The sequence below is a fragment of the Boleophthalmus pectinirostris genome, unplaced genomic scaffold (assembly GCF_026225935.1).
Source record: "Boleophthalmus pectinirostris isolate CB_2022bp ecotype Guang Dong unplaced genomic scaffold, ASM2622593v1 HiC_scaffold_14, whole genome shotgun sequence".
Taxonomy (NCBI): domain Eukaryota; kingdom Metazoa; phylum Chordata; class Actinopteri; order Gobiiformes; family Gobiidae; genus Boleophthalmus; species Boleophthalmus pectinirostris.
Window position 1 is genome coordinate 13,220,836 of NW_026571047.1, and position 23,988 is coordinate 13,244,823.

General features: G+C 39.7%; 3 protein-coding genes and 1 long non-coding RNA gene across 4 annotated transcripts; all 4 read left to right on the forward strand.

Annotated features, from left to right (window-relative positions):
- Positions 1-203: 203 nt before the first annotated feature.
- On the forward strand, positions 204-5,798 carry LOC110159736 (stonustoxin subunit beta-like; the record flags this gene model as incomplete). The annotated part of the gene is made up of 5 exons (XM_020924346.2): positions 204-294; positions 4,233-4,265; positions 4,395-4,457; positions 4,562-4,704; positions 5,002-5,798. Coding segments are annotated over 5 exons (759 nt in total), but the record flags the coding sequence as incomplete, so codon positions are not given.
- Positions 5,799-6,411: 613 nt separating this feature from the next.
- On the forward strand, positions 6,412-7,671 carry LOC110159524 (stonustoxin subunit beta-like). The gene is made up of 5 exons (XM_020924081.2): positions 6,412-6,508; positions 6,738-6,761; positions 6,829-6,891; positions 6,971-7,110; positions 7,190-7,671. Exons 1-5 carry the CDS (start codon positions 6,457-6,459, stop codon positions 7,610-7,612), a joined length of 702 nt encoding a protein of 233 aa, XP_020779740.1. The 5' UTR covers positions 6,412-6,456; the 3' UTR covers positions 7,613-7,671.
- A 5,784-nt stretch (positions 7,672-13,455) lies between these two features.
- si:ch211-234p6.5 (pleckstrin homology domain-containing family A member 7) lies at positions 13,456-23,988 on the forward strand. Its single transcript, XM_055150527.1, has 24 exons — positions 13,456-13,592; positions 15,615-15,684; positions 15,762-15,860; positions 15,933-16,005; positions 16,089-16,189; positions 16,294-16,412; positions 16,510-16,722; positions 16,799-17,105; positions 17,540-17,599; positions 17,742-17,888; positions 18,243-18,302; positions 18,367-18,447; positions 18,558-18,710; positions 18,784-18,882; positions 18,969-19,077; positions 19,151-19,224; positions 19,317-19,400; positions 19,636-19,723; positions 20,041-20,096; positions 20,454-20,588; positions 21,434-21,709; positions 21,784-21,908; positions 22,235-22,341; positions 22,421-23,988. Exons 1-24 carry the CDS (start codon positions 13,549-13,551, stop codon positions 23,413-23,415), a joined length of 3,675 nt encoding a protein of 1,224 aa, XP_055006502.1. The 5' UTR covers positions 13,456-13,548; the 3' UTR covers positions 23,416-23,988.
- LOC129407876 (uncharacterized) lies at positions 17,039-17,836 on the forward strand. Its single transcript, XR_008631754.1, has 3 exons — positions 17,039-17,105; positions 17,540-17,599; positions 17,742-17,836. It is a non-coding gene; the product is annotated as an uncharacterized LOC129407876 (long non-coding RNA).

A 23,988-nucleotide genomic window follows, 5' to 3' on the forward strand; every position in this document is an offset into this window, starting at 1 on the left:
TCCATAGAAGTTCAGAATTCCTGCCGGATGGTCCAGATAAACACCAAGTACTGCTGCATAAGGCATGTCCCATATTTCTTGGCTAACTCCATTAAACCAAACTTGATAGTGAGACCCACCCCAGCCCAGACACCAAGAATCCTCATTTTCCCCCAGACCGCAGGGTCCTCCGCATCCCCGCCTTGCTGCTCCTTCGTATGTGACTCCCACCACAACCCAGCCGGAACACTTCACCTCCCAGTACGCTCGGAAGCCTTCGATGCCTTCTTGGCACAAAATCTAAAAACGAAGAAGGTAAGATATCTTTAAGTCATTTCCTTTGTTTTAACTAGATGGTTTATTGCTGTTTAAAACCTGCCTGTGGAACATGCTCATATCTGTCTGGCGTCTCCAAAACGGGGCAAGTAAGGTCATCAGTCTTGCGCGACACTGTAGCTGTGTCATCTGCCACCCACAGTAACTTATTTGCCGTTTTAGCGTTGAGAGAAATGTTTATCCAGTCTTTAATAAAAAAACAACAGCAAAAGAGTAACATAATGTTAAATTATACATGCAAGTGAACATAGAGCAACCAGCGGAATGCTATGTTTTACGTTTTAGTAGTTCCGCTCTACATGTGGGCTCTGGCATGTTGGGATCATAGTCTGGAATATTTTCTGAAAAAAAAAAAACACATTGTTTTTAGACAATTTGGATTGATGTTTTCCACACTTAAATCTTACCTGCTGGTGAAGCAGCATCTTGAGACTTTGATCCTAAAAAAAATCACATTACACTTTACCTTGAATTAAATGCACTTTGTTGCAATAAAATAAATATTACTAAACACTGAGTATTAAAATGATCAAAGTGTGGGTAGTTTTCCTAAAGAAAAGCCTTTGGTCTTACCATTGCGTCTCGTGGCAGGCATGATTCTCTGATTGGGAGAGCTGGTTGGCATATTTATTGCTTGTCGCTCCGTTGAGCGTTTCAAAATGTTCACGTCTGTCAGCAAATACTACAGCAATGATGCCAATGGTTTCTTTATATACACCAATGAAAGAGTGCAATAAAGGTTTGGGAGGCCCTGGGGGCTGCGTATGAGAAGTTTTAGGTAAGGTATGTTAAGATAATGAGCTCAGTAATGGGCGTGCTGTGGTGCTTGCCAAAGCAGGATGTGCACCCATGCTTGACCTCTTGACCCGTATCACAGCACTTTGTGTTCATAATTATCCTGTCATCTCTTTGTAATCAAATGCACATCTTGGAAATCGATCTGTTTACAGGCATCTGGTTCTAACATACAGGACAGTAGTGTTACATAAGACAGGATCTACAGGGCTTAACTGCTCATAGGTGGCTAAATACAATTTAGTTGTAATTCTATGAAATATATTTAAACTGAAAGCATGCTTTTGATTGTGTTCTCTGTATATTGAAGAAAACATTGATCTTTTACCTTACAGTACCCCTCTTGTACACATGCGGCCTGATATAAAACACAGGTGTGAGGCACTTCTCAGTGCATTTGTTCCGGGCGCCGTGTCTCACTTTCCAGTGGAGACAGAAGTGCAGGCTTGTCATTTTGCACAGAACACTCATGTTACTTCTCTGAAAAAAATAGGCCTACATCTTTTAGTTGACTTAATGACTTAATGACTTCCAATACATCGAAAGGGAATTCAAACAATTTAGTCATGCAGAGCCATTCCATCCAAAGAGGGGTAACCTCTTTTAATTTTAATAAATCCCTTAGGGAGTTCTGTTCTCGTTCCAGCACCTAATTCCTGGTATGTCCCGTTTAGTATGTCAGTTCCCCTGCAGTCCGTGCCGTAGTCAGTCAACTGTGGTTGGCAGGAACACTAGAAGGACAGCACAGCCTTGACTGGGCCTTTGGCACCGTGCCCTCACCATAAACACCTCAGTGCAACCACCTGCAGTGCGGGGCACATCACAGGAGAGGGTTTACGAGCAGATACATAGCTTTGTCTCTCTCCTCAAGCCATGTGTGTGGAGGTTTGTGATGGTAACTGCTGGATGTGCTAATACAGGTCAAGAGCGTAACTAAGCCTAATACGATAAAGTGAACAACCTTCAGACTCTCTGCTGTTTTAGTATTTAAGATAATATGGGCTTCATTCAGTCTTTTTGAACTACCGTGTAAATGTCCTGTTTATGAGCCATTTTATCAGCAGTACATATAGACAAGTTCTTTAAAAAGTCTCTGTTAAAGACATGTGTGAGGCTGTCATGTCATGGTGTTACATAAATCATGAAGTAACATTACTGCTTCCTTTGTGTTGTCAGCCCGCTGATGCTCTTACTATAATCAGCTATTCCCTATTCGAAAGCTAGTGCTGCAAACTAAACCAAACAAAGTTTTTGATGCTTGAGAAGAAAAAAAAACATGTTTAGACCTTTTGGTGAAAATAACATATGAACAATTGGTTATATGTTGTATTTTTGTGAAAAGTCAGAAGTACTCACATGTTGTGTTTGCACCTGTTGGCCTTCTGCTCTGGTCTCTGCAGCTGCATAGTGTGTCTGTGCACCTGCATGTGTACGGTCATGCGTGTGGAGGGGGCAGTGTGTCTGTTTGACAAATATCAATCCCATATACCATGCATGCAATGTGAACATGTCTGTGGTCGTCATCTACAAGAGTAGGCGGGGTCTGTACACTTCTAGGAGGCGCCTTAACATACATCCAAGCATCTACCACACCTTTTTAAGGAAAAAACATATATCCTGCGCTCCAATGACAAGCGACTGTCCACCCCCTGGTCCTATTGGCAACTGTTCTGTCCCACACGTGTCCTTACCAGCAGCCCCTAAACCTCCATCCTGTCTATAAGGTATATAAGACTGTATAGTCTCTCACTGTACAGCCGACAGCCATTCATCACACTTGAGATAGCAAGTAGCATCAGACTGAGAAAAGGTTAAACAAACCAAGATGCCCACTACCAACAGAATTATTTCTGACTCCACCAAGTCTGTCAAAGGTAATGTTAATTGTATAACATTATAACAGTTGGATTGCCATTTTTAAGGAGAAGTAAATGTCTGCATGCATCTACAACTAAGCAGTTTGTGCAAAAAGGGAAATTATCTTTCTTTCTGAGGGTTGTGCTTGTTTGTATGTTCGAAAGCCTGTTCCTGGATTTGATTTTCCTTTTTGAAATGTTTTATTTGAAAATACATGTGTGATACAGAATTTTAAATGATAATTGTGTTATTAACTGATTTGTCTTTTAACAAATTATTTTCAATGTCTGTTTGATATTTAACTAAATTAATTATTTGTAGTGTTGTTTTTCTTATGGCAAATAACAGGCCTCCTTTACACAGGCCTCTGGAGAGGCTTCCTGCAGCTAAAAAGCTTTGTGGTATCAGGTTGTAATGAGTCTAGACAAAGTGGTTATTTTCATCTCCTTGTTCTAAATCCAGACAGATGGCTTAACATTCTCTGTCAGATAAATATCAGCTCATTTGTGCAGGATTTGTATTGAAAAAATGTGCTAATGATGACAAGTAGATTTAGGAGACACATGGTACAAGAATGTAGCCTCCCGTTGATCTTGTACCTCTGTAAACTAAACAATGTGTCCTAGGCCTTTGCCTTTGACAGGTTCTACCCTCTTATGATGGAAGATGGGTTAAAACTGTTGGGACATATGGAGCTTATTTTGGGGGGATGAAAACACATTACTTAACATCCACTGACATTGACATCTTAATGCTTTGGGATCAGCAATTTGATACTATAGTATTAGTTACTGAAATTACAAGGCAAAGCTAGCTGTGTGAATCATACAAAGACATCAGTGTTTATTTGGGAACCAACATCAAAGTCATTTTTCAGATTTTAAATGACTACCTCTAAATAAAACCTAGCTCTAACTTTTCAGATATATTGAAGCTGATGCTTGATTGCATCCTCACCCACTAAAGTGTGTGCTTGTCCATGCTCCGATGTCCTGTCACGCTAATAGAGTGTGTGACTGGAGCCAATGCAGCAACATGTGAGGTGTCTTGGTAATTCCAACCTCTTGGCATGAATCGGCCATTGGCTCCAGGAAGTATGTGGTGATGATCTGACAGAGGCAGATGGTTTTCCAAATATACCTCGTTTTCTGAAGCCCACTTCATCACCTAACACACACTGTTGCATATAGTATATCTATGTGCTTGCTCTGTATGCTCTGTTATATTTTGGTATGTTGTATCAACAGTTTTTTTTTTACTTATAGGCAAAAAGTCCAAATCTGGAAACACAGAAGCAGGTAAAATGACCTTAACAACTATTACCAGGTCTTGATGTTTGTAGCTATTTCATGAATGCATATTGCAGTCTTTAGCTTGTTCGTCACACCATTTGATTCCTCTGACCTTCACTTTGTGTCAACCCTTAGAGAAAACCCCCCCTTATGATCCGAACATCCCAGAGCCTAAATGCAGAGCGGACCTTGTCAAATGTAAAAATAACTTGCAAATAATTAATAATGAGATATATTGTTACATACTTAATCATGAAAAAAAAGTTTGAAAATTGTTTCTTTTTACTCTTTTACTCTTTTAGACTGGCATAACCTTTCCCTCGATGACAAGACAGCAAATAAGACTCTGTGGATAACAGAAGGAGGTGCAAAAGTAGCTCGTAAAACCGATGATGTCACTTGTCCAGTCTTAGATCGCCCAGAGAGATATGAGTATGCCCCACAGGTATTTCATTTAGTCCTAATGTCATCACAAGTTAAGCTGCTATAGATTGGTGCTGTGCATTATTTTTGTTTTGTGTGTCATCTATTATCCTCAGTGATAAAATTAGAGAGTGCAAGGGTTAGTCACTTTTGATCTAGCCATAAAGCTGTAAAGCCATCCAGGCGACTGTCTTGGTGTTTGTTTTAAATCATTCCAATGCCAAAAATCTTGGCATTGCAACACAGACAAAGTCAGGCTGTTCCAAATTCTTCTCGGTGTCTGAGGCTATAAATCAAATCTTGTGTCATCTTCGTACAGGTTCTGTGCAAGGAGGGAGTCCTGGGCTTTCGAGGGTACTGGGAGGTGGAGTTTTCTGGATGGGTTGTGGTCGGAGTGGCCTATGAGCGGGCTGGACGGAGGAACACAGATGGTCCGTGTGGATTTGGAGAGAATGAGGAATCCTGGGGTTTGGGCTGGAGTGGCTCCAGTTATCATGCTTGGCACAACGGTCAGAGCAAAGAGATCATGGATATCCCAAAATCCTCCACAATTGGGGTCTACCTTGACCAGCCTGCTGGAATCCTCAACTTTTACGCTGTGGAAGAAGTGACGGAGGGAGAGGAAAGCACAGGAGCGAAGGAGGTGAAACTTCTGCAGCACATCAATGGCACATTCAGTGAGAAAATGCTGCCAGGCTTCTGGGTGGGAACACAGTCTCACCTTTTAATTCTGAAGAATGAGGAATAATGGACTCAGTGTTCAACACAAAAATCAATTTTATCGGTTACAATGTAAACACAAATGTTAACAGAAAACACATTTGTGCTAATATGCTAATATTCCATTTCAGTTCAGATTTTCCTAATGGTTGCACACTATTCCTTACATACATGCAGTAGATATGCCACATTTAGATAAGGGAGCAGTGCAAGAAGGAATTCAAATGGATTCCTGTTCCAGTTTTTTGGGCTTTTCTGAAAACCCCGGACCATTCTATACCGATTGTTTGTTTTTGTTACTGAATGTGTATTCCTCTTTTTGTTTGATAACATTTATAAATATATTAGTTTGTTGTTTAATGTATACAGTATATAAGACACTTAATAAATATTAAATGGTGAGCAAAATAGACTTGTGTTGGTCAGGTTTTATTTCATTACAGAAGTTGTCCAAAACTGAGTCAGTGAAACATTGGGGGTGGAACCGCTGAAATCATCAAGTGTTCTTTAATAATGGTTTAACTCTCAAAAACTATTTGCTGCAGAGTTATTCAGTTTTGCTTTACTAATTGTCCATTTGATGAGGACACAATTCAAATCCTATTTCTGTGGTAGCTGTCTTACTAATGAACATTGACAGACGTATTGCTTGTTATAGATCACTTTTAGTCTCATGGTGAAACGTCTGATGTGTTTTTGCTTCCTCTTGGTCCTGCGTTGACAACAGTGACATTACTCTCAGCACTGTTTCCTTCCCCGCTTTCACTTTTTTAAACAGACTTCTAAAGTTCCCCCAGTGTCAGGTATCTGTCCTCTCCTCTGTCCATCCATATGTCAAAGTCAAGTACATACTTATCCTCTTTGACCTCCTGTTGAGAACCCAATTCCACTGACCTCCACCCATGGATCCTTGCCTTCACCCCGCCTTAAGAGCCTCACATCCCATTTTTGACTTGCGTTATAAAAGGCACTGTGGCCAAGAACAGTGCCTGCTTTGCGTTATGAAATGGTTTTGAAGTCTTGAACAAATACAGCGTCGCCATACAGCCTCAAGATGCCTGCTAGGCCCAAACCCACAAAGATCTTCTCAGAAAATGGCAAACAAGGTAAACCACTAAATTTTGAATCTTTTTTAACTGAGCTGGGTGTTCAAAGTGTGTGTTTATCTGCCACCATAGTCCAAGTCCATAGTCCAGTGTTCATACTACATTTTCAAGTAATATTTATTTATTTTTTCTGTTACCAACTTTGGAAAAATGTTAAGTGATGAAATCACTTAATCGCTTAGAGGTAATTTAAAATGAAATTAAATTTATTAATGTATTTATTTTTTAGGCAAAAAATCAAGCAAAACAAAAGGTGAGTTATTTTTTTAGTTTTGTCATTTTCACATTGGCCTTCCTTATATACTGTTTTTGCTTTGAAGAAAATACCCCTGTTTATGATCCAAATGCCCCTGAACCCACCTGCAGAGCAGAGCTCACAAAGTGTACGTACATACTAGTTTTTGTTTGACAGTGCTAAATCAGTCAAGTTACAATTTACTTTCACATGTTTTCAAACTTAAGATTGGATTTCCCTAACTTTTGATGACAAGACAGCCAACAAACTGTTGTGGATTTCGGATGGTGACTCTAAAGTGTGTCGAAGGACCAAAGAAGTTTGTCCAGTCCTGGATCGACCTGAGAGATATGAGCTCTCACCGCAGGTTAAAAAAAGGGCTGAAGAATGCTGCAAGTTGTGAATGTTGTTAGACAAATAAATTCTTTCTAAATGTCTGTTTGAAGGTCCTGTGCAAAGAGGGGATCTGGAACATGAGAGTGTACTGGGAAGTAGAGTACTCTGGCTGGGTCTTCATTGGAGCAACGTATGAAGGAGCAGCACGGAGGGCCGATTCTGGGCCTAGTGGACTGGGTGAAAACGAAGAGTCATGGGGTCTGTGCTGGTCAGGCTCATGTTATGAAGTCTGGTTTAATGGTGTAAGCACAGAAATCAAAAACGTTCAGTTTTGCCCCATCATTGGTGTCTATATTGACCAGCCCGCTGGTGTCATATGCTTTTATATGGTGAGTGGACAGGGGGATGAAAAGGAGGCCACTCTACTATACAGATTTCAGACCCCCATAGAGAAAAAAATCCTCCCAGGTTTTTGGATAGGAGTCCAGTCAGCTTGTACACTTCTTAAAAAACCATTACAGGCAGACGTTTAAACCATCAAATTGAATCAATTTTGCCACATTCATTTTTAATTAATTAAGTTAGTTAATCTCAGGTCGCCTCCAAAAATGATATGTTCCCTTTTATGTATGTATTTAATTTATTTATCTTGAGTGAGAATACTGTATATCTGTATGCATATCTATATGATCTTGAATAAACTATATTTCTTGTATGTAGGAGTTCACTGATTAGGATTTATGCTGGTTTAAGTGTGAATATGTCATTAGATAATCAGATTTTATTGTTCTTATGTGTGGTAGGCCTGTGTGACACACTACAGCACTGCAATGGTTGTGATCACTGCTTGATTATTGATCCCATATGGATTTGCCTGAGTGGGAGTCACTCCCCTGTGGTTCAAGGGTGAATTTTGGTATGTGAGAGGCCCCAGGCAGAGATCACTCTCCTCCTTTGACAGGTGGGCGTCAGCTTCTTCACACCTAAAGTCAGAGCTTTACAAGACCTAAAAGTGTGTGGCTAGAGGGGGAGTGTGGACATACACAAACGAGCCGTCTCACTAGAGGCCCAGTATAGCACGAAGCTCCGTTTAACAAGTGGTAAGAGCTACAGTGATAAACAACACGCATGACAGGAATCATGGTGGTACATGCCTTTGACGTTTCTGTCCATACAGTAGCCTGGTCTGAAACAAAAGACACTACTTACATAGATGTTAACCTTATTATGTAAGACCAAAAGCTGTTCAAGTGAATTTTACCAATTCAGCCTTTGTAAGTAGGCTAAGGATCTATTCTAGGTTAAAGTTATAAGAACTTGCAGGTTTGATAGTTGAACTATTTTAAACCAGGTTTATCAAAACTGATAATTATGTTAGTGATTGTTACGCAGAGATAAAAAAAAAATAAATCACAATGGGGGGCCATGAAGTCATAGGCCATAGCATGGCTTCTCTAATGAGTGAGCAGGCCTGCTTTACAGTCTCGCCTTAGCGCCTAAACTCTGTGACAAATTATGATCTAATGCAGAGCAAACAGCACGAGGGGACAGCCTCGTCCGAGAATAAACTTCTCGGTGGCCGACATGTTAGTTTGGGCATGTGTTGACTTTATGCCAGGCATGTAGAGGAGTGGTAACCCAAGCGTGCGTCTGGGCCTGAGCATTATACTCTATAAGTAACACACGTATAGCATGACAAACGGAGCGGGTGGAAGGTGCGAGAAGAAGGCGGTGGTTCATATTTATGATGCAGCGAAGACTGGGCAGATTCATGGACCAAGTTAATACGCATTTGACTCTGTTTCTGGTGATAACCTTACATGACTCAAGAACGAAAGCAAATCGCTTTTCCATTCTATCCACAGGTTCTCGCTTGGGATAATTTATGAGCCTAATGTGAATGGTTGTTCAACAGCTTGATGACTTGTGTTCAGAGGGTGCTTCTAAATTACATCGTCTTATGATGTTATTCCCATCTGCTGCCGCGACGTCCTATTGATGATATGCGACTCTCGTTTATTCTGACACTATTGGTCCCAGCAGATTTACTGTCGTGTAGTTACTGGCGCGCGTTCAAGATGTCTGCGGTTCTCAGCAGCCTGATGAGGGTAAAATAGTCCATCCCTTTCAAACATCCTTAAGCCTTTTTTCTTTTACTTTTACTGCCTGTGTTATAAAGGATACACAAGGCATGTTAAGGCCATAATATTAATTATTGTTAAAGTATGCGGTAGCCTGAAAGCGGTAGTGGGAAGCCAACTGCATGATTCCATGGATATAGATACGTTTTATGCCATACTGGGGAATATTACAGCCAAAGGAATAGAATTTCCACGTAAACAAGCAGGAGACCCAAATAAGAGAAATGTGTCGTGGAGACAGAGTAGTAGCACCACTAGACCATAGACACCCTAGACTAAGAACGCATGATTGTTCTCTTTTTCAGTGCATTAAAATCATTCACAACGAAAAACGTGCCTTTATTTTGGTGTATTTTGTGTTTACTGAATTATATTATTATTAGGGGTGTCAAATTATCGCGTTAATTGCGATTAATTAATTACAGTCATATTTAGCGCGTTATGTTTTTCAATCGCGTTAATCTCATTTTTAATCTCTAACTTTAGTGTTTCTGTATGCGAGTTGCTTTATTATAAAACCTGTTTTTATGTGTTGTTGGGACAACAACACACACACGCACAAACAAAAAACACATTTATACATTTTTTAATTTCGGCAATTCCACTCATTGTCGGAAACCCACACAAAACACGCGCAGTAAGAGCGACGTTTACGGCGTCAGTCGCACAATGGACGAGGTCGAAGAGCCAGTAGAACAGAGGCAGCAGCGCACAGGTAAAAACACATTCGTGTCTTGGAAATTATTCTCCCGACGTGAAATATAAAAGAAAATAACAAATATAAAATCGCCTACAACTTAAATGTCACTGGTGAAAACAACCTGCATAGGCTCATGATGTCTGCACTACTGTCCTATAGTGACCTGCCACATGAGGGGACACACACACAAACACACACAAACACACACACACACACCTTCATCATCGTCATTAACCTGAGAACGCGCGGACCACGTTTCCTTCCGTAGTTACTGCGCGGACACCGACGTGCTGCCGTGAGCCACGTGTGGATCGTGTTTTCTCGCGTACGCTGCGTAAACCGCGCTTCCTCCTCTGCGCCTCTAAACCAGAAGTAACACCAAGACTAAAACCAGGACTAAACCAGGACTAAACCAGAACTAACACCAAGACTAAAACCAGGACTAAACCAGGACTAAACCAGAACTAAAACTAGAACTAAAACCAGGACTAAACCAGGACTAAACCAGAACTAACACCAGGACTAAAACCAGGATTAATCCATTCCAGGACTAAACTAGGACTAAAGTAGGACTAAAGCAGGTCTAAACCAGGACTAAAACCAGTGATCTCATATATAAAGCATTTCTCTATCAATAATATTTTTAATATGGTTAAGGAAAGACTGGACTTTTTATTGTCTTTAGACAAAAGTTATTATGTTCAGATTTCCTCGTCTTTGCTACTTTACAGCAAACAGTTTCTTATTCATGGAGACTTGGGCTCAACAGCCAATTTGGAGAGATTTGTTAAACAATAAATGACTTTATAAAGTCACTTTTTTTGTTCTATATCAGTCTTTTGATCTGCCACAATATTGTAATAATGAATTTAAATGAAAATACCTCAAATTGAAGGCTTTTCTCAGCAATTTTTAGGTGAGATTAAAATGAGATTAATTAGATTGATTAATTACAGATCATAATTAATTAATCTCTCTTTTAATCTTTTAATCGCATGACAGCACTAATTATTATCAGAATATTTAACTTAAAATATTCTGCAAAAGGGCCAAACAAAAGTCATATGGCCGAAAGAAGGCCATATCCTGCTTGTTCCTTTGAGTAATATTTCACAGAATAGATGAAAATCTATCTCTATGGAATATCTTCATAAGTATGAGTTTTAATTTGACGTGCCACCTCCAGAAAATTGCATAGGCTATTGCAACAGTGCAAATATAAACATTTCCGTGGTCTTTATTTTACATCTGTTTATTCAAGTCTGCATTATATATAACAGGGGTCTCCAACCTTTTTCCTCTGGTTAGCTCCTTTCCAAATAGAAAATGCAAGAGAACCACTCATTTGAGGAAATTGGAAATTGAAATTGAGGAAGTATAGAGCCATGGCAAATCTTAGAAAGGGCACAGTTAGATATCTATAAAACAAACCATTATCCATTTAATAGTGCACAAGTTGGTCATCAAAGGCATCAAAATGACATATTTACAGTGGTAAATAATCTGATTACTGTATAGTTATTAAGCACAATAGGTATAATTTAGAAGCTTCGAGCCACGTGGAGGAAGGTGGAGAGCAACAAGTTGGAGACCCCTGATATAAACAGTCTAATGTCAAAGCTCTAAGGAGCCTGTTATGCTGTGTATCAGTGTGTTTACTAATGTAGGGTATTCTTGTCAAAGAGCTCCCTCTACTGATTATGTAGCGTTCTAGCACCTTGAACCACATAGAAAATTACAGTGATTCAGTGCAATTCACAAAATGGTATTTAAGTATCTATTTAAGTTTCACATTTTTATGTATGCCTATTTATTTTTTCTTCTAGATGCATTGAAGTCAGTGATTGAGATATTCACATAGGAATTTGGGAAGAGGAACATTAGTACCAACCTTACTGATAAATCCTCCTCACTAAAAGGTCAGCCACTAATGCTTCTCTGTCCACAGCTGTATGGTTTTAGTGTAGAGTTGCATGTACTGTATCATCTAATTCAGTGGTTCCCAAAATGAGGAACTACAGGCATTGGACCAAGATTTTGGGAATGGCTGATCTAATCTATAAAATTTCATTTAAAATGTATGCAGCAACAGCTGCTCTAACATTTTTGTAACATAATACAAAATGTGATACAGAATATTAAGTAATTGACCCTTAATTTCCTGCATTTCTTTGCTTGTTTTCTTTGGGAATTATTAGCCAAAGAACTCCCAAGTCCTATAAGCCGCCTGACTGTCACACTTGCGCACTGTAACAGGAGAACTTAAGTAACTGTGCACCTGTCAGTCAACAGGCTGGTTCTGTGAGGACTAAAAGTGAAGCCCATAAAGCTCTGCAGTTTCTCTCGTCAGCCTCTGTGAGAACGGGACAACTCCAGGTTTAGGGTCATGACCCCATCACAAATAAATGAGCTGGACACGTGAGTTGCTAATTTTAAAATGGCATTGTTAGCACTGAAGAGCTTATCCGATGCCTGGGCCTTTTGTGGTGGGAGGATCATCAGCTGCTGTTACAATATTGGCAATACAAAATTTTCAATTTGGATCAGTGATTTCAGCATTCTTTCATAAAACCGATGGACACTGCAGCTCCAATCAGTGCATGCTTTCATGTGTCCTTGGTCAAGACACTTCAGCTTACCTTGGTCCCGTATGAATGGGGTTTGTGAGTGAGTGATATTTTGTATTACCAGAGAGTGTGCAGAGTGAATGAATAATAATAAATTGACTTTTTTTCATTTACATATTGGAATTTGGCCAATACATATATTTTGTTGTGTTAACTCCAAAAAATTTTGGCAGATCTTTTATTCGGCAAAGGTACGTTTTGTTTGCTTTATGATTTTATGGTGTGAGAGAGGCCTTTGGTTTGAGAGTCCATACTCCTGCTCCTTATCATACACTTCAAGCTTATCAAAAGCACTTAAAATACTTGTGACACTTTCTCTCTCTTGTGCCAGCTCTCCTGAGACCTAATACCATTTGTTTTCAAGACTTATAATTGTGTTTTATTTGTTTTTTCTGGAGCTTTCTTGATCCTGGAGTAGATAATCTTTTTGTCCTGTAGACACATTCAGCCATATCTATTATTTCTATTATGAGAATTTGGGGTAGACGCTGAGTCAGTGGAGCCAAAATTCCTGTTTGAGTGTGTCAACTGGGTCTTTGTCAGAGCTTTAGTGGGGTCTTTACATCTAGGCAAGCTGTTTTTAGCATAATACATAATGTGTTTCTGATCCTTTCTTTCATCAGCAGAATATCCATTTGGAGGTAGAGAGCCAGAAACAGAAGTGGTAAAAGTGATTCTGTAACCAGGACTTTTACTTATTATTTTTGCATAGTTCTTTGCTTACATTCTGTCTTATGTAGACATATTATAAGGCACATTTGACAAGCATGAGTGGACCGGGAACAAAAAAGAGAAGATGTCAGGGGCCGGGTGAGAGGGAGGGCCACTGGAGGAGGAAGAAGGAGCTCTGTGTGCAAAGATGCGGGCGTCATGAGGGACAGTGGTTGTGACAAAGCGGCAAATCCTCACAAGAGACCAGAAGAAGCACAGAAGAAGAGTCCATGGTTTTTGGAGCCTTTAGTGTGCAGTTGGAAAGATGCTGATCTCACCAGTGCCAAGCGATGCAGCCTGATACCACCCCCAACAGGAGGGCACCATTGGTCAGGTACAGCAATATGGCAGCTTCACTATGATTATTTTTAGCCTGATTTGTTTATGCCCACTGTTTTTTAAAACGTGTAAACAGACAAAATATTATTGTTCTTTAAGCTGTATTGAAACTCACTTAATTAGAACTTACTCTGGATACAAATGATTTTTATTATGTGTATTTAATGGCAACACTAATCCCATTGCCTCAAATTCTGTTTTACAAACAATACAAGAAACCAGACTGAATAAATGTTTTGATGTTCAAGTTATGAAAATTATATTAATGACAGAAAATTATGTCTTCATTTAAACAAGAAATAGGTGAGTTAGGCTCAGTTGTACATTGCTAACTGTTTTGATATCAGAATGCCACAAGCCTATAGGATACCTGTATGTTTTTGTTTGCTGAAGTCTTGATGTATTGAACATAGTTGATGGTGCACATGATGCAAATCTTATAGGTGCCACAAAGCGCACTCTGTGTGGTGCACAGACCCGCTGTTTGTCCTCCCTACTTCGCTCTTTAGCATTTTAATTCCACTCCTCCCCAAAGTCACTGATTAGAAGGAGATTTTTGAAATATTTCACAACGCCCACATTAGTGCAGTGGCTGTGAGGATGTTGTCTCTTCTCTCTTCACTCACAAAGCGCTGATTGTGTGGTTTATGAGACTGTGGTGGATGCTAACAAAGACTGTGCATGTCAAAGGTCTGGGTCACCCACGAGTGCATGTAGAACATCAGTTAGACCAGTGATGTATTCAAATCTTTATCTGATTACTCGAGTATGAGGCGAAACAATAACTGTACAATGTCAATGTAAACAGACAATGAACTGGGAGCCCTTTATCTGACTAGGGCCACAATACACAAACTCTAAAACATGACGTGAAATGAGGAAAAAACACTCCTCGCTGTCCGATTATTTAACAGTTAATAAAAAATAGAATATTGACAGTTTAATTCATTTGAAAAATAATTGTCAGCTGCATTCTCAAAAAATATGTTGTTCATATTACCTAAATTATATAATTTCTATTATTTGAAATCATTAGCACACTAGTGGTCTTTGTATTCTGTCGGTTTCCCACTATATTATTGCAGGTCGGTATCGGAGGTGCAGGTGTACAAACATGTGACACTGCACCACATATGCTGCTAAATTCTTTGGCAGGCCATATGTTCTTTTAGCTCAAGTCCCACACTCAGTAAAATACATCATCACTTCACTTTAACATATATACCCCAATTCATCTTAATTCAACTTGTTTTGCTTGTAGCTCTTTTTATTTTGTAGCTACAGGATACATTCTAAATCTCATCCTCTCACATATAGCCCTTCCTGCTGCTGCCATATTGGTTTTCACACACACGTTTTTTCTTGGCCCCTCCCTGCCACCATGGCGACGCAGCTGTCACCTGTCAGTTTGGGCAGCAGGGATGCGCTCAGCCTGTTTATAGCACAGGATAGCATGGTTCCTAGAGTTGAACTGGAACAGTGGAGAAATAAGTTTCTTTGTAGAAATTGTAGAAAGAGTTGGGAAGAAAACTCTCAGCTACATTATTTGGAAATGTGGATTACTTTAGAGTAAAGTTACTTAGTAATACTTACTAAGCAGTTTACTTCACTGACAGAGAGAAACCCGGGTTCAAGCTAGACTGGTAAGGCCTTAGCCATATTCACTATTAGCTTCTACAGTTTGTGGTTTCATTTCTATGTATGGAGTGCATGTTTGCATGTTGCTTTCTATGTAGATAAAATAGCACTAAGTGTAGTAATAAAGTATAATTATTTTTATGTCATTGGCATGTTTAGAAGACTGCTTACCCGTAGTAGGCCCTGGATTCCACTGGAGGTTTCTAGTGGTAGTAATACTACATAGAGAGTTGCTGCATATCGTATAGTAGAGTAGAGAGTTAATGTCTGAGCTGTATAGTAATATATGTATTTCGACTATAGAGCATTTTATGTGTACATATATGCTTTATGTAGCAAGTGACAATTGTTGTATAGTGAAATAATTTTCTCTTCAAAGAATGGAGGACCAGGATAGAGTTAGCCAAGCATCAAGTGTAGCCACCATTTCCTACTTCCCTGTCAAAAAGGTCGGTAAAATCTTACTTATAAAAATTATGAATGTAGACTTAGAGTTGCAATATTTGATCATTTTGTTACTCAATAGGACAGTGACGGAAAAGTTCAAACATTTGGAAAAAGATGCCATTCTGCTAAAAGAGACCCCAACTGTCCCGTTGTGATCAGAGGGTGGCTTTATAAGAAGGTACTTTTGATTTAAACGCACAGGTTTGTGCTCTTGTAAAGTAAACAAAAGACATCCATCTTTTCCTTACAGGACAGCTCAGGTCTAAAGCTGTGGAAGAGGAGATGGTTTGTCCTCTCTGACTATTGTCTCTTTTACTACAAAGGTACAGTATGAACCTCACGTTACAATTACAGTTGCTTTTTGATTGCCTTAATATGAATGATTGTAAAGCAATTCATATTTTAGACAGCAGAGAAGAATCTGTCCTGGGAAGTATCCCACTCCCCAGCTATAAAATACTCTTTTGCACACCACGAGAATGTAAGAATAGGAAATTCACCTTCAAGGTAATTCTTCCCTTATATTTTAACATTTAAGTTTCATTTAGTTTAACACAAAGAAGATAATGAAGACAGAAACAAAGAAAATGGCACATGTACTTTTAAACTAGGTGGTGCACCAGGGCATGCGCTCCTATTTCTTTAGCGCTGACACCCAGGAGGACATGCTGGGATGGGTCCGAGCCCTCACTCAGTCTGCAGCCATGGAGCCAGGCAGCACAATGAACAGGTGCACAACATACTAGTATACTACTAGTATATAGTAACAGTTACATAACATCTTTATTAATACATTTGAAATGTAAATGAGCTTTTTGTTGTTTCAGGCGCTGCTCCAGTTACCAGGATTTCACTCACATGGTGGACAGCAGTGAGTCTGTGGACATGCCCCAGTCCCCATCAGAAGGAGAGGGTCCCCATCAGACCCACCGTCACGTCACCCGAGCCTTGAGTGAACCCGGTCAGCTGAGCGGAGGTCGGATGGGAGCGTCACACTCGGAGCAGAGGGGAAGGCGGAGTGTGCGACACAGAAACTGCAGGTTGATAACTGGACACCTCTTTAGCAGTCTTTAATGATGTATAAAATGTCAACACTCTGCTGTCTTGTTCGCACAGCCCTACTACTCGTACTCCCAGCCCTCAGCTCCGCTGCAGCCGCAGACCAGCTCCAATCCAGGGCGACTCTGTGATCTATGTCCCAGTTGAGAACAGTCTCCATGGCTCGGCGGACATCATGGGGACAAGCTCCTTGCCCTCTAGGGCTCAGCTGGGATCAAGACCCCACACACCAGTAGGCCGGGTCGACATCCGGCCTCAGGATGATCCAGCCCTCCTCCCTCACACGTTGTACTATGCCCCTGCTTCACCAAAACTAGAGTTCAAATCCACTCCTACTACACCAGTGACAGAGAGATGGCAAAAGGTGTGAAATGAAATGACACCGAAAGAACTGTTCCTGATTTCTCCCAAGTATTTGGGCAAAATGTGTCTTGCTCCAGTAAAGATATATTGTATAAGAAGTTCTTGACGTGAAAATAAGTGTGCAGTCAGCTAATTACAAACCATTTTATAGTCTGATGATCAGGAAGCATGTTGGCTAGCAGGCTAATTGTTGTTAGCTTTACAGTGATGGCAAAACTCCGCTTTGGTCTTTGAGAGCTGTGAAAAGCTCTTGTAAACTCATCACAGGGAATAATTAGGATGTTCAGAATGCATGAAGCAAGGAAAAAGGAACAGTAAAATCTAGATACAGTGCTTTTAAGTCTTAGTAAAACATTCTCAAATGTTCCAATCTTTTTTTTTTTTAAAGGTAACAACACATTTTTTAAATTCACCTCCACTGTTGTGTCATTGCAGCCTATGAGCACGTATGGATCAGTCCATCTTGTCCCAAATGGAAGAAGACCTTTGGGAAAGGTAAGCATGTCAAAATGAAATCATCAGCATGACTATAGGTATTACAATTTAAGTAGTCATTATAATTTACATGCAAGTAAATTTAATTGAAGGGTTGCTTTTTCACTTCTCTTAGTTACATAAATGCTGTTTCTGCCTTCAGAGCTACTCCACAGGGGCAAATGCAGACTTACTGCCTCCTTTGCCCCCCTCCTCCAGAGCTGCACATGTTTCGCAACCACAACATCACCACCACCATCACCACCATCATCGCAACCATTTATCTGTGTGTGTGCTGCCGCCAGTAATGGTACATGCTCTGCTTTGCGTTCTGTGCGCAGTCTGCTGCCTGTCCTTGTCTGTATATGTATACTGTATGTGTATGTTTTATTGCTCACAACTTTTTGTTGTTATTGTATGATGTTTTGCTGCTTTGATAGCAATATATGGTGTCTTTGTTTGTTTTTGCCATTTGAGCTGATGCAGCCCTAAAGCTGTACAGTGCTATGGACTGCCCAAGCCTAAAAGCAGCTGATGTTGAAAACAAGAAGCAGAATTTCCTGTAAAGTTTTACAGTAGATATTGTCTTCAGAAATGGACAAGGTTTTTCACAATTACTATTTGATGATGTTATGTAATGTATTTGTTGTGTCGTTGTTTTCAGCCCACTAAGCCTGAGCTGAGGGAGTGTCAGCCAATCAGACCTCTGGAAAGTGATGCTGATGTAAGTGTTGACTATGAATATGTTCTGAATGTTACATTGCATCACTATGATGTCCTGTCTTCAGGTTGTTTTGACACGGCTGTGTGGATGTGACAAGCTGCTACAGTCTTTGTCAATGGAGCTGGCCCAGCTACAAATAGATAAGGTCAGCCATTTTGTGGTCATGCTGTGTGACGTTAAGTTTATTCTGGTGCAGAGTTGGTGCAGAGTTGCAGACTATTCCTCTGAAGTTTAAATACGGGTGTTGTTTTACAGGACAGTGTCCACTGTGCTTTAGAAGTGTCACGACTACAGCTGGAGGAGTGGAAGAACCAGGGGCCCCAGGTGTATGAGGAAGTAATTACCCAGAAGGCTTTGCTTCAGGAAGACTTGGTCACGATTCGAGCAAGAATGTGTGATGTATCTCTAGTGAGTAACATTACATGGTCAGAATGTGACACAAAACAGGTCTCTGAGTTTGACGGGCTTGTTGATATTGTAGGAAATGGAGAAAGTGTGGAGCCAGTATGAGAGAATGGAAAGTGAACTGTCTGTAATCCGCTCACATCTTCAGCATATCTGCAATTTTGGAGTGCCAGAGGTTTGTGTTAAAGCACTTAAGCATTCAAATCTTACATGTCTGTACATATTGTGTAATGATAAAAAAGTACTTGTGCCTCCCATCAGGAACAGTCTCATGCCCAAAGAGAGCTGTGGATGATGGAGGACATTCTATCAGGGCTCAAAACCAACAGGGAACACTTCCGCTTCCTTTTGGGAGTACAAAGGCATCACAGTCAGTCTAATGTCACTGACACTCTGAAACATTTGCATACACATTGTAATCAACCTCTCTGTCTCTTCATTAGTGTTTCAGCCAGCATCAGCTCATCCCGGCTCTCCTGTTCCTCTGAGTGAACGACTACAGACTGGATTGCCAATGGTAAACATCATGTCTTCTGTCAAAAAAGCATGCATCCAAACATTGAAGAAAAGTATAATTCCATACTTTGACATGACAATATTGTTGTTTAGGATGTTGATCAAGAACCTCCTGCACGGCCGCCATTACCCCAGGAACTGAGCAATGATCAGGGCTGGACCGAGCTTCCCTATGAGGTATGACAGATTACAAATACAAAAAAAAGTGTATTCAAGTTCAGCACTAGGTCAGTAATCTTGGGTCAGTCTTATGCACAAACCACAACTATTTCCTCCCAGTTAAGACCTAACAGTACTTTGTATTACTTTACTGTTCCCTGCTTATTCCAACCGCAAAGTGCTAAAGGCTCTGTCTGTACCATGTGAAGAACCACATTCACAATAATTAATCTGATTAACATTTGGGTTACAGGGAGTTTACAACCACAATGAACCTATGAAAAGACAAGGAAACAGCCAGCCTGACCTGCTCAATGTGAATTCCCACACAGATGCACCCGGTCAGTGGCTCAGAATACAAAAAATAACAAATATTCTGGTAACAGTATAATACCAATTAGAATTAATCAAGCATTAAGAAAGACTTAATTCATAATGAACAAATAGTTTAAAAGAATAACGGCTTTGTAATTAAGTTAATTAAGTATTTACTAAGCCTGAAATATTCTTAATAAACTATTTGTTCATTATTAATTAAGTTTTTCTTCATGCTTTATTAAGGCTAGTTAAGGTGAAAATGTAACCACTAGGTTTTATGTAAAAATATAATTACTGTATCTTTCTTACCTCTCTATTTTTATATTACTCAATTTCTTAGACTCAAGTACCTCTTCAAAGTGTACCACAGCAGACACCAACAATCATTTAACTAAGGTATGAAGTATTTTGTTGCTGATATACTTTTTTGTTCTTCATTGCAGATATGGCAAAATAGCATAATTAGGGCAGTACATTGTTGTAGTATGTTGCAGTACGCTTTATGCACAGTAGGGGGAGGTAGTGTTCTTGCTGTTACCACCCAGCCCCCTTTTTTCACACTCATAGACAAGCTCACATTATACAATCCTGAAATGAAACAGACAATAGGAAGTACTTTTAGACATATTGCACACACATATGTTTATTCCAGCGCTATTGAGCAGCCATGTTTCTGTTTTGTAAAAAAAAATATGCAGTGTTCATAATTCTGTGATGCATGAGTGGTCCATCACTAATTATTTTTTTTCTCAGAAGAATAGGATGAGTGAAGAGGAGCAAATTGACAGGATGAGGAGGAACAAGCCGAAACTGACAAATAAAAAGAAGCCACAAAGTTTGATGACAAGTGTTCAAAACCAGTCTCAAACTTCAGAAATACATGAGGAGGTAGGAAATTATCATTGTAATAATTTCTTATTTACTGCAATTATGTTTGTACAATTAATCACATTTTAAGATTCATTCATGTCTAATCTTCAATGAGATACTCTGACATACTTCAGATTTTGGAGGAAGAAATTGCACAGTATTTTGCATTAACGGTCCTTCCTATGTGTACTCAAAATTGGTGAGCTTTAAGCCATGTTAGACTGTTGTTACCTCTTCAGATTTCTTTCACATTTGAGGCGTAATCCTTTATTATTAATCTGTCTACATCTCCAAAGCTCAAAAAGCTTCCACCTTGTGATGTCCTGAAGCAGCAGTTTTAAAATTAACAGCTACCTTTTACCTTTAGTTCAGACTGAGACTGAAAATCCCAGGGCTGAGATTGTCCAAATGAAACTAGTGAAGGTGTATGGAGTTAAACAACACAGCACTTCCTGTATTGCCACATGACATCACAAGGTGAAACTGAGTGATTCCTGTTTCAGAGAATAACTTCTTATAAAATATGAATATGCAAGGTTTGTGTGTTAAACATGTGTGAATGAAACAAAACGCAACTCCAGGTATGTTTGTGATGAGAAAACAACATTATTAAAGAGATAGGAACATAGCGTAATACAGGCCCTTTCAATGGCATTAATTAAAAGCCACTGTTGTTTATGTTCACAAAAGTAATATTGAAAGCCATTTTTATTTCTTTTGAAGAAGACTAAATAAATCAAAAATCCTGATCATGATACACTTTTTTGTCATATCACCTAGCCCTAGTAATCATGTACTTATTTTTATATCAACTACAGATGTGTACATGCATCTTCAATTTAATTATATTCACACCTCCTCAGACCCCGTTTCCTTTACGAGTCACGCGAGTGGTCACAGCCATCCTACCATCATCGCTTGTGGCTAGAAAAGTATCTGTTGAAGACCCCCCGCCTGAACTGGACGTACCATTACCAGAACAAGTCCAACAGGAGCCCACTGAAGAGAACAAGGAGCACCCACTAAGAAAAACCAGCAGGCAGCAACACCAGGAAGTAGTCAGGCCCTCAGCACTGGAGCCAGAGCATTCAGCAAACCAAGAGCAGGAAGGATGTGAAATTCAAGCTCCAGAAACCAGGGTATGTATGAATTGTCAGGGTGAACTGTTAGGAGCCCGATCTGGTGAGTATTGATGTAATATCTTCTGCAATAGGAACAGGAGGAGCGAAGCAGTGCCCTTTTGACCCTGGAAGCACACCCTGACCTCTGCCTGACCCCAGAGCAGCGGGAAGCTAAACTGAGACGAGTAGAGCGCATTCGGGAGAGAGTCATACGAAGGTGGGGCCTTTCTGTTCTTCCAGCTATTTATTACTCTATATATTTTATACTTTACTTGCACTATTTACAGTTTTATTATTTACGAAGGTTAATCATAGATCGTCTTTAATGTGTTTAATGTAGACAACAATGCAGTTCAAGCATTTTGTTTTTGTTCGTTTTTATTGCATTCTCTGCAGTGACTATAAAGCACCGTCTTAATAGTTACTTCCTGTCTATTTTAAGTTGTACATCAAATAATCATCCATATAATGTATAGATTTTTTTTTTTACTTTTTGGCAAAATTTACTTGGATTGGTTGATTTTCTATCTTTCAATCTATCAGTGCAGTCAGAGAGAGTTCCTCCAATCAACTTCCAACTCTGTGGAGAGAGGGCCAGGGCGCTTCCCAGGGGAACCATGAAAGCACAAAGAAGCAACGGCAAACAAAAGGTACATGCTCTGTCTGTAATCTGATATTTTCATTTTAATAATTAAGTCTTTATGCGAGAATAACTGGTAGCTGTTTCAGGACGTGAACAAGATGATAAAACCAAAAGTTCCAAGTGTTATAAAGAAGCAACTGCGTGTCAGGACACGGGTGAAATGGATCTTAACAAAAGCAAAAGTCCTTGTGGGAACAAAACATATCTCAAAGAATACAGCGGACGAAAGGGAGTCGCCAAAACCAAACTCAGACGTCCAGCCTCACCGTATCATATCTCATCTTTGACTGTCTACCCGAAAAATGGAAGCGAGGACTTTATGTGTAGCAAAAACAAAGAGGAGCAGAAGCTTGAAGAGGCAGCCACTGGTGATAATGAAAGTAATTTTTCATCCACTGATGTAAGAGCCCAGTGGTTCCTCTCTACGAGCCAGTGGCAGGCCGTTATACCATTGCAGATCTCAGAGACACAGACGCCACATGAGGAGGAGGCGCTGACAGATGTGGACCACCAAGGGGCAGGTTTGGAAGAGTCCAACCAGATGTCTCCTGAAGTCAGTGAAAGCTTGGAGAAGATGAAGCAAAATCATTCACTGTTTTATAAGATTGCGTGTGATATAAGTATTTCAGATTCAGATATTACAAGGAATGATGGGAGTTCAAATATGCAGACTATAACAGAGGAGCTGATGATCACTGAAGATGGGGAAGCACAGATTTCTGATCAACAATGCAATGAACAAAACTCTGTACAAAACACAAATTGTAAGTTAAAAGAAGTTGATGATGAAGAAAATGTACAAAATAACTTTCAAAAACAAGACAGCCAGGTTCCAGACAGTGAATGTAAAAGCATAGAAAGAGATGAGTATACACAGACGAGTAAAGATTCAAACAGTGAGCAGGAAAAGCAGATAAATGTGGATAAAATAGGAGAAGTCAGGAAAAGCAGGAGTTTGGGTGATACTAACAGTGAGAGCAGCAACTGTGAGGGGCAGGCTGAACACTTAAACTGTGGCAGTCTGAATCGCAGTGCCTCTTTTGGAAAGACCAGAGTGACCGTGCTGAGAACAAGTTTGTAAAATAAGATAATGGTTACTTTTGTACTTGGTTATGAATTCTGTGGATTTATTAACGTTAACTTTATATCTATTGTGAAGAAGATGATTAATAAGAATATATCAGATATTCTGTATAAACATCACTGAACCTATCCATTTGTAAAAGCACTTCCACCAGTACTGTCTCTGTACCTCATAGTTAATTAGAAATTATCTGGTTTGAAAGTGAAGTCCAGTCTTGTCTATTTCCACTGGCCCCATTTCAGCACTACATGATCTGACATGATTGTTCCTGTCTACTTCTCCAAACAGAGCTCACTAATGCTGACATCATACAAGTATCAAGCGGACTGTAATTGGAGAATAGGCCATTAAAAGTATGATGAGCAAATCCCTTTCAATGAAACTGAACAAAAAGTTGGTTTCCAAAACAGCACAAGAACAAAGAGTAACTGAGGAGATTGTAGATAAAAAGCTGCAACATTTCCGTAGTATTGGGGTACAAACAGAAAAAGTCTTAAAGAATATTTATATGTAAAGAAACCTCATGCGCTGTCTTTCAGTAACTTTGTGTACTTGTAATTGTAACTTGTA

Excerpts from the sequence above, each read along its gene's own strand:
- LOC110159524 (XM_020924081.2), top strand. The coding sequence starts at position 6,457 with ATGCCTGCTAGGCCCAAACCCACAAAGATCTTCTCAGAAAATGGCAAA. Across the intron at positions 6,509-6,737 it reads CTCAGAAAATGGCAAACAAG|GCAAAAAATCAAGCAAAACA; the intron begins GTAAACCACTAA and ends TTTATTTTTTAG. Across the intron at positions 6,892-6,970 it reads CAGAGCAGAGCTCACAAAGT|ATTGGATTTCCCTAACTTTT; the intron begins GTACGTACATAC and ends TTCAAACTTAAG.
- si:ch211-234p6.5 (XM_055150527.1), top strand. The coding sequence starts at position 13,549 with ATGCAGCCTGATACCACCCCCAACAGGAGGGCACCATTGGTCAG. Across the intron at positions 16,190-16,293 it reads ATAGGAAATTCACCTTCAAG|GTGGTGCACCAGGGCATGCG; the intron begins GTAATTCTTCCC and ends CTTTTAAACTAG. Across the intron at positions 18,303-18,366 it reads CTCTGGAAAGTGATGCTGAT|GTTGTTTTGACACGGCTGTG; the intron begins GTAAGTGTTGAC and ends TCCTGTCTTCAG.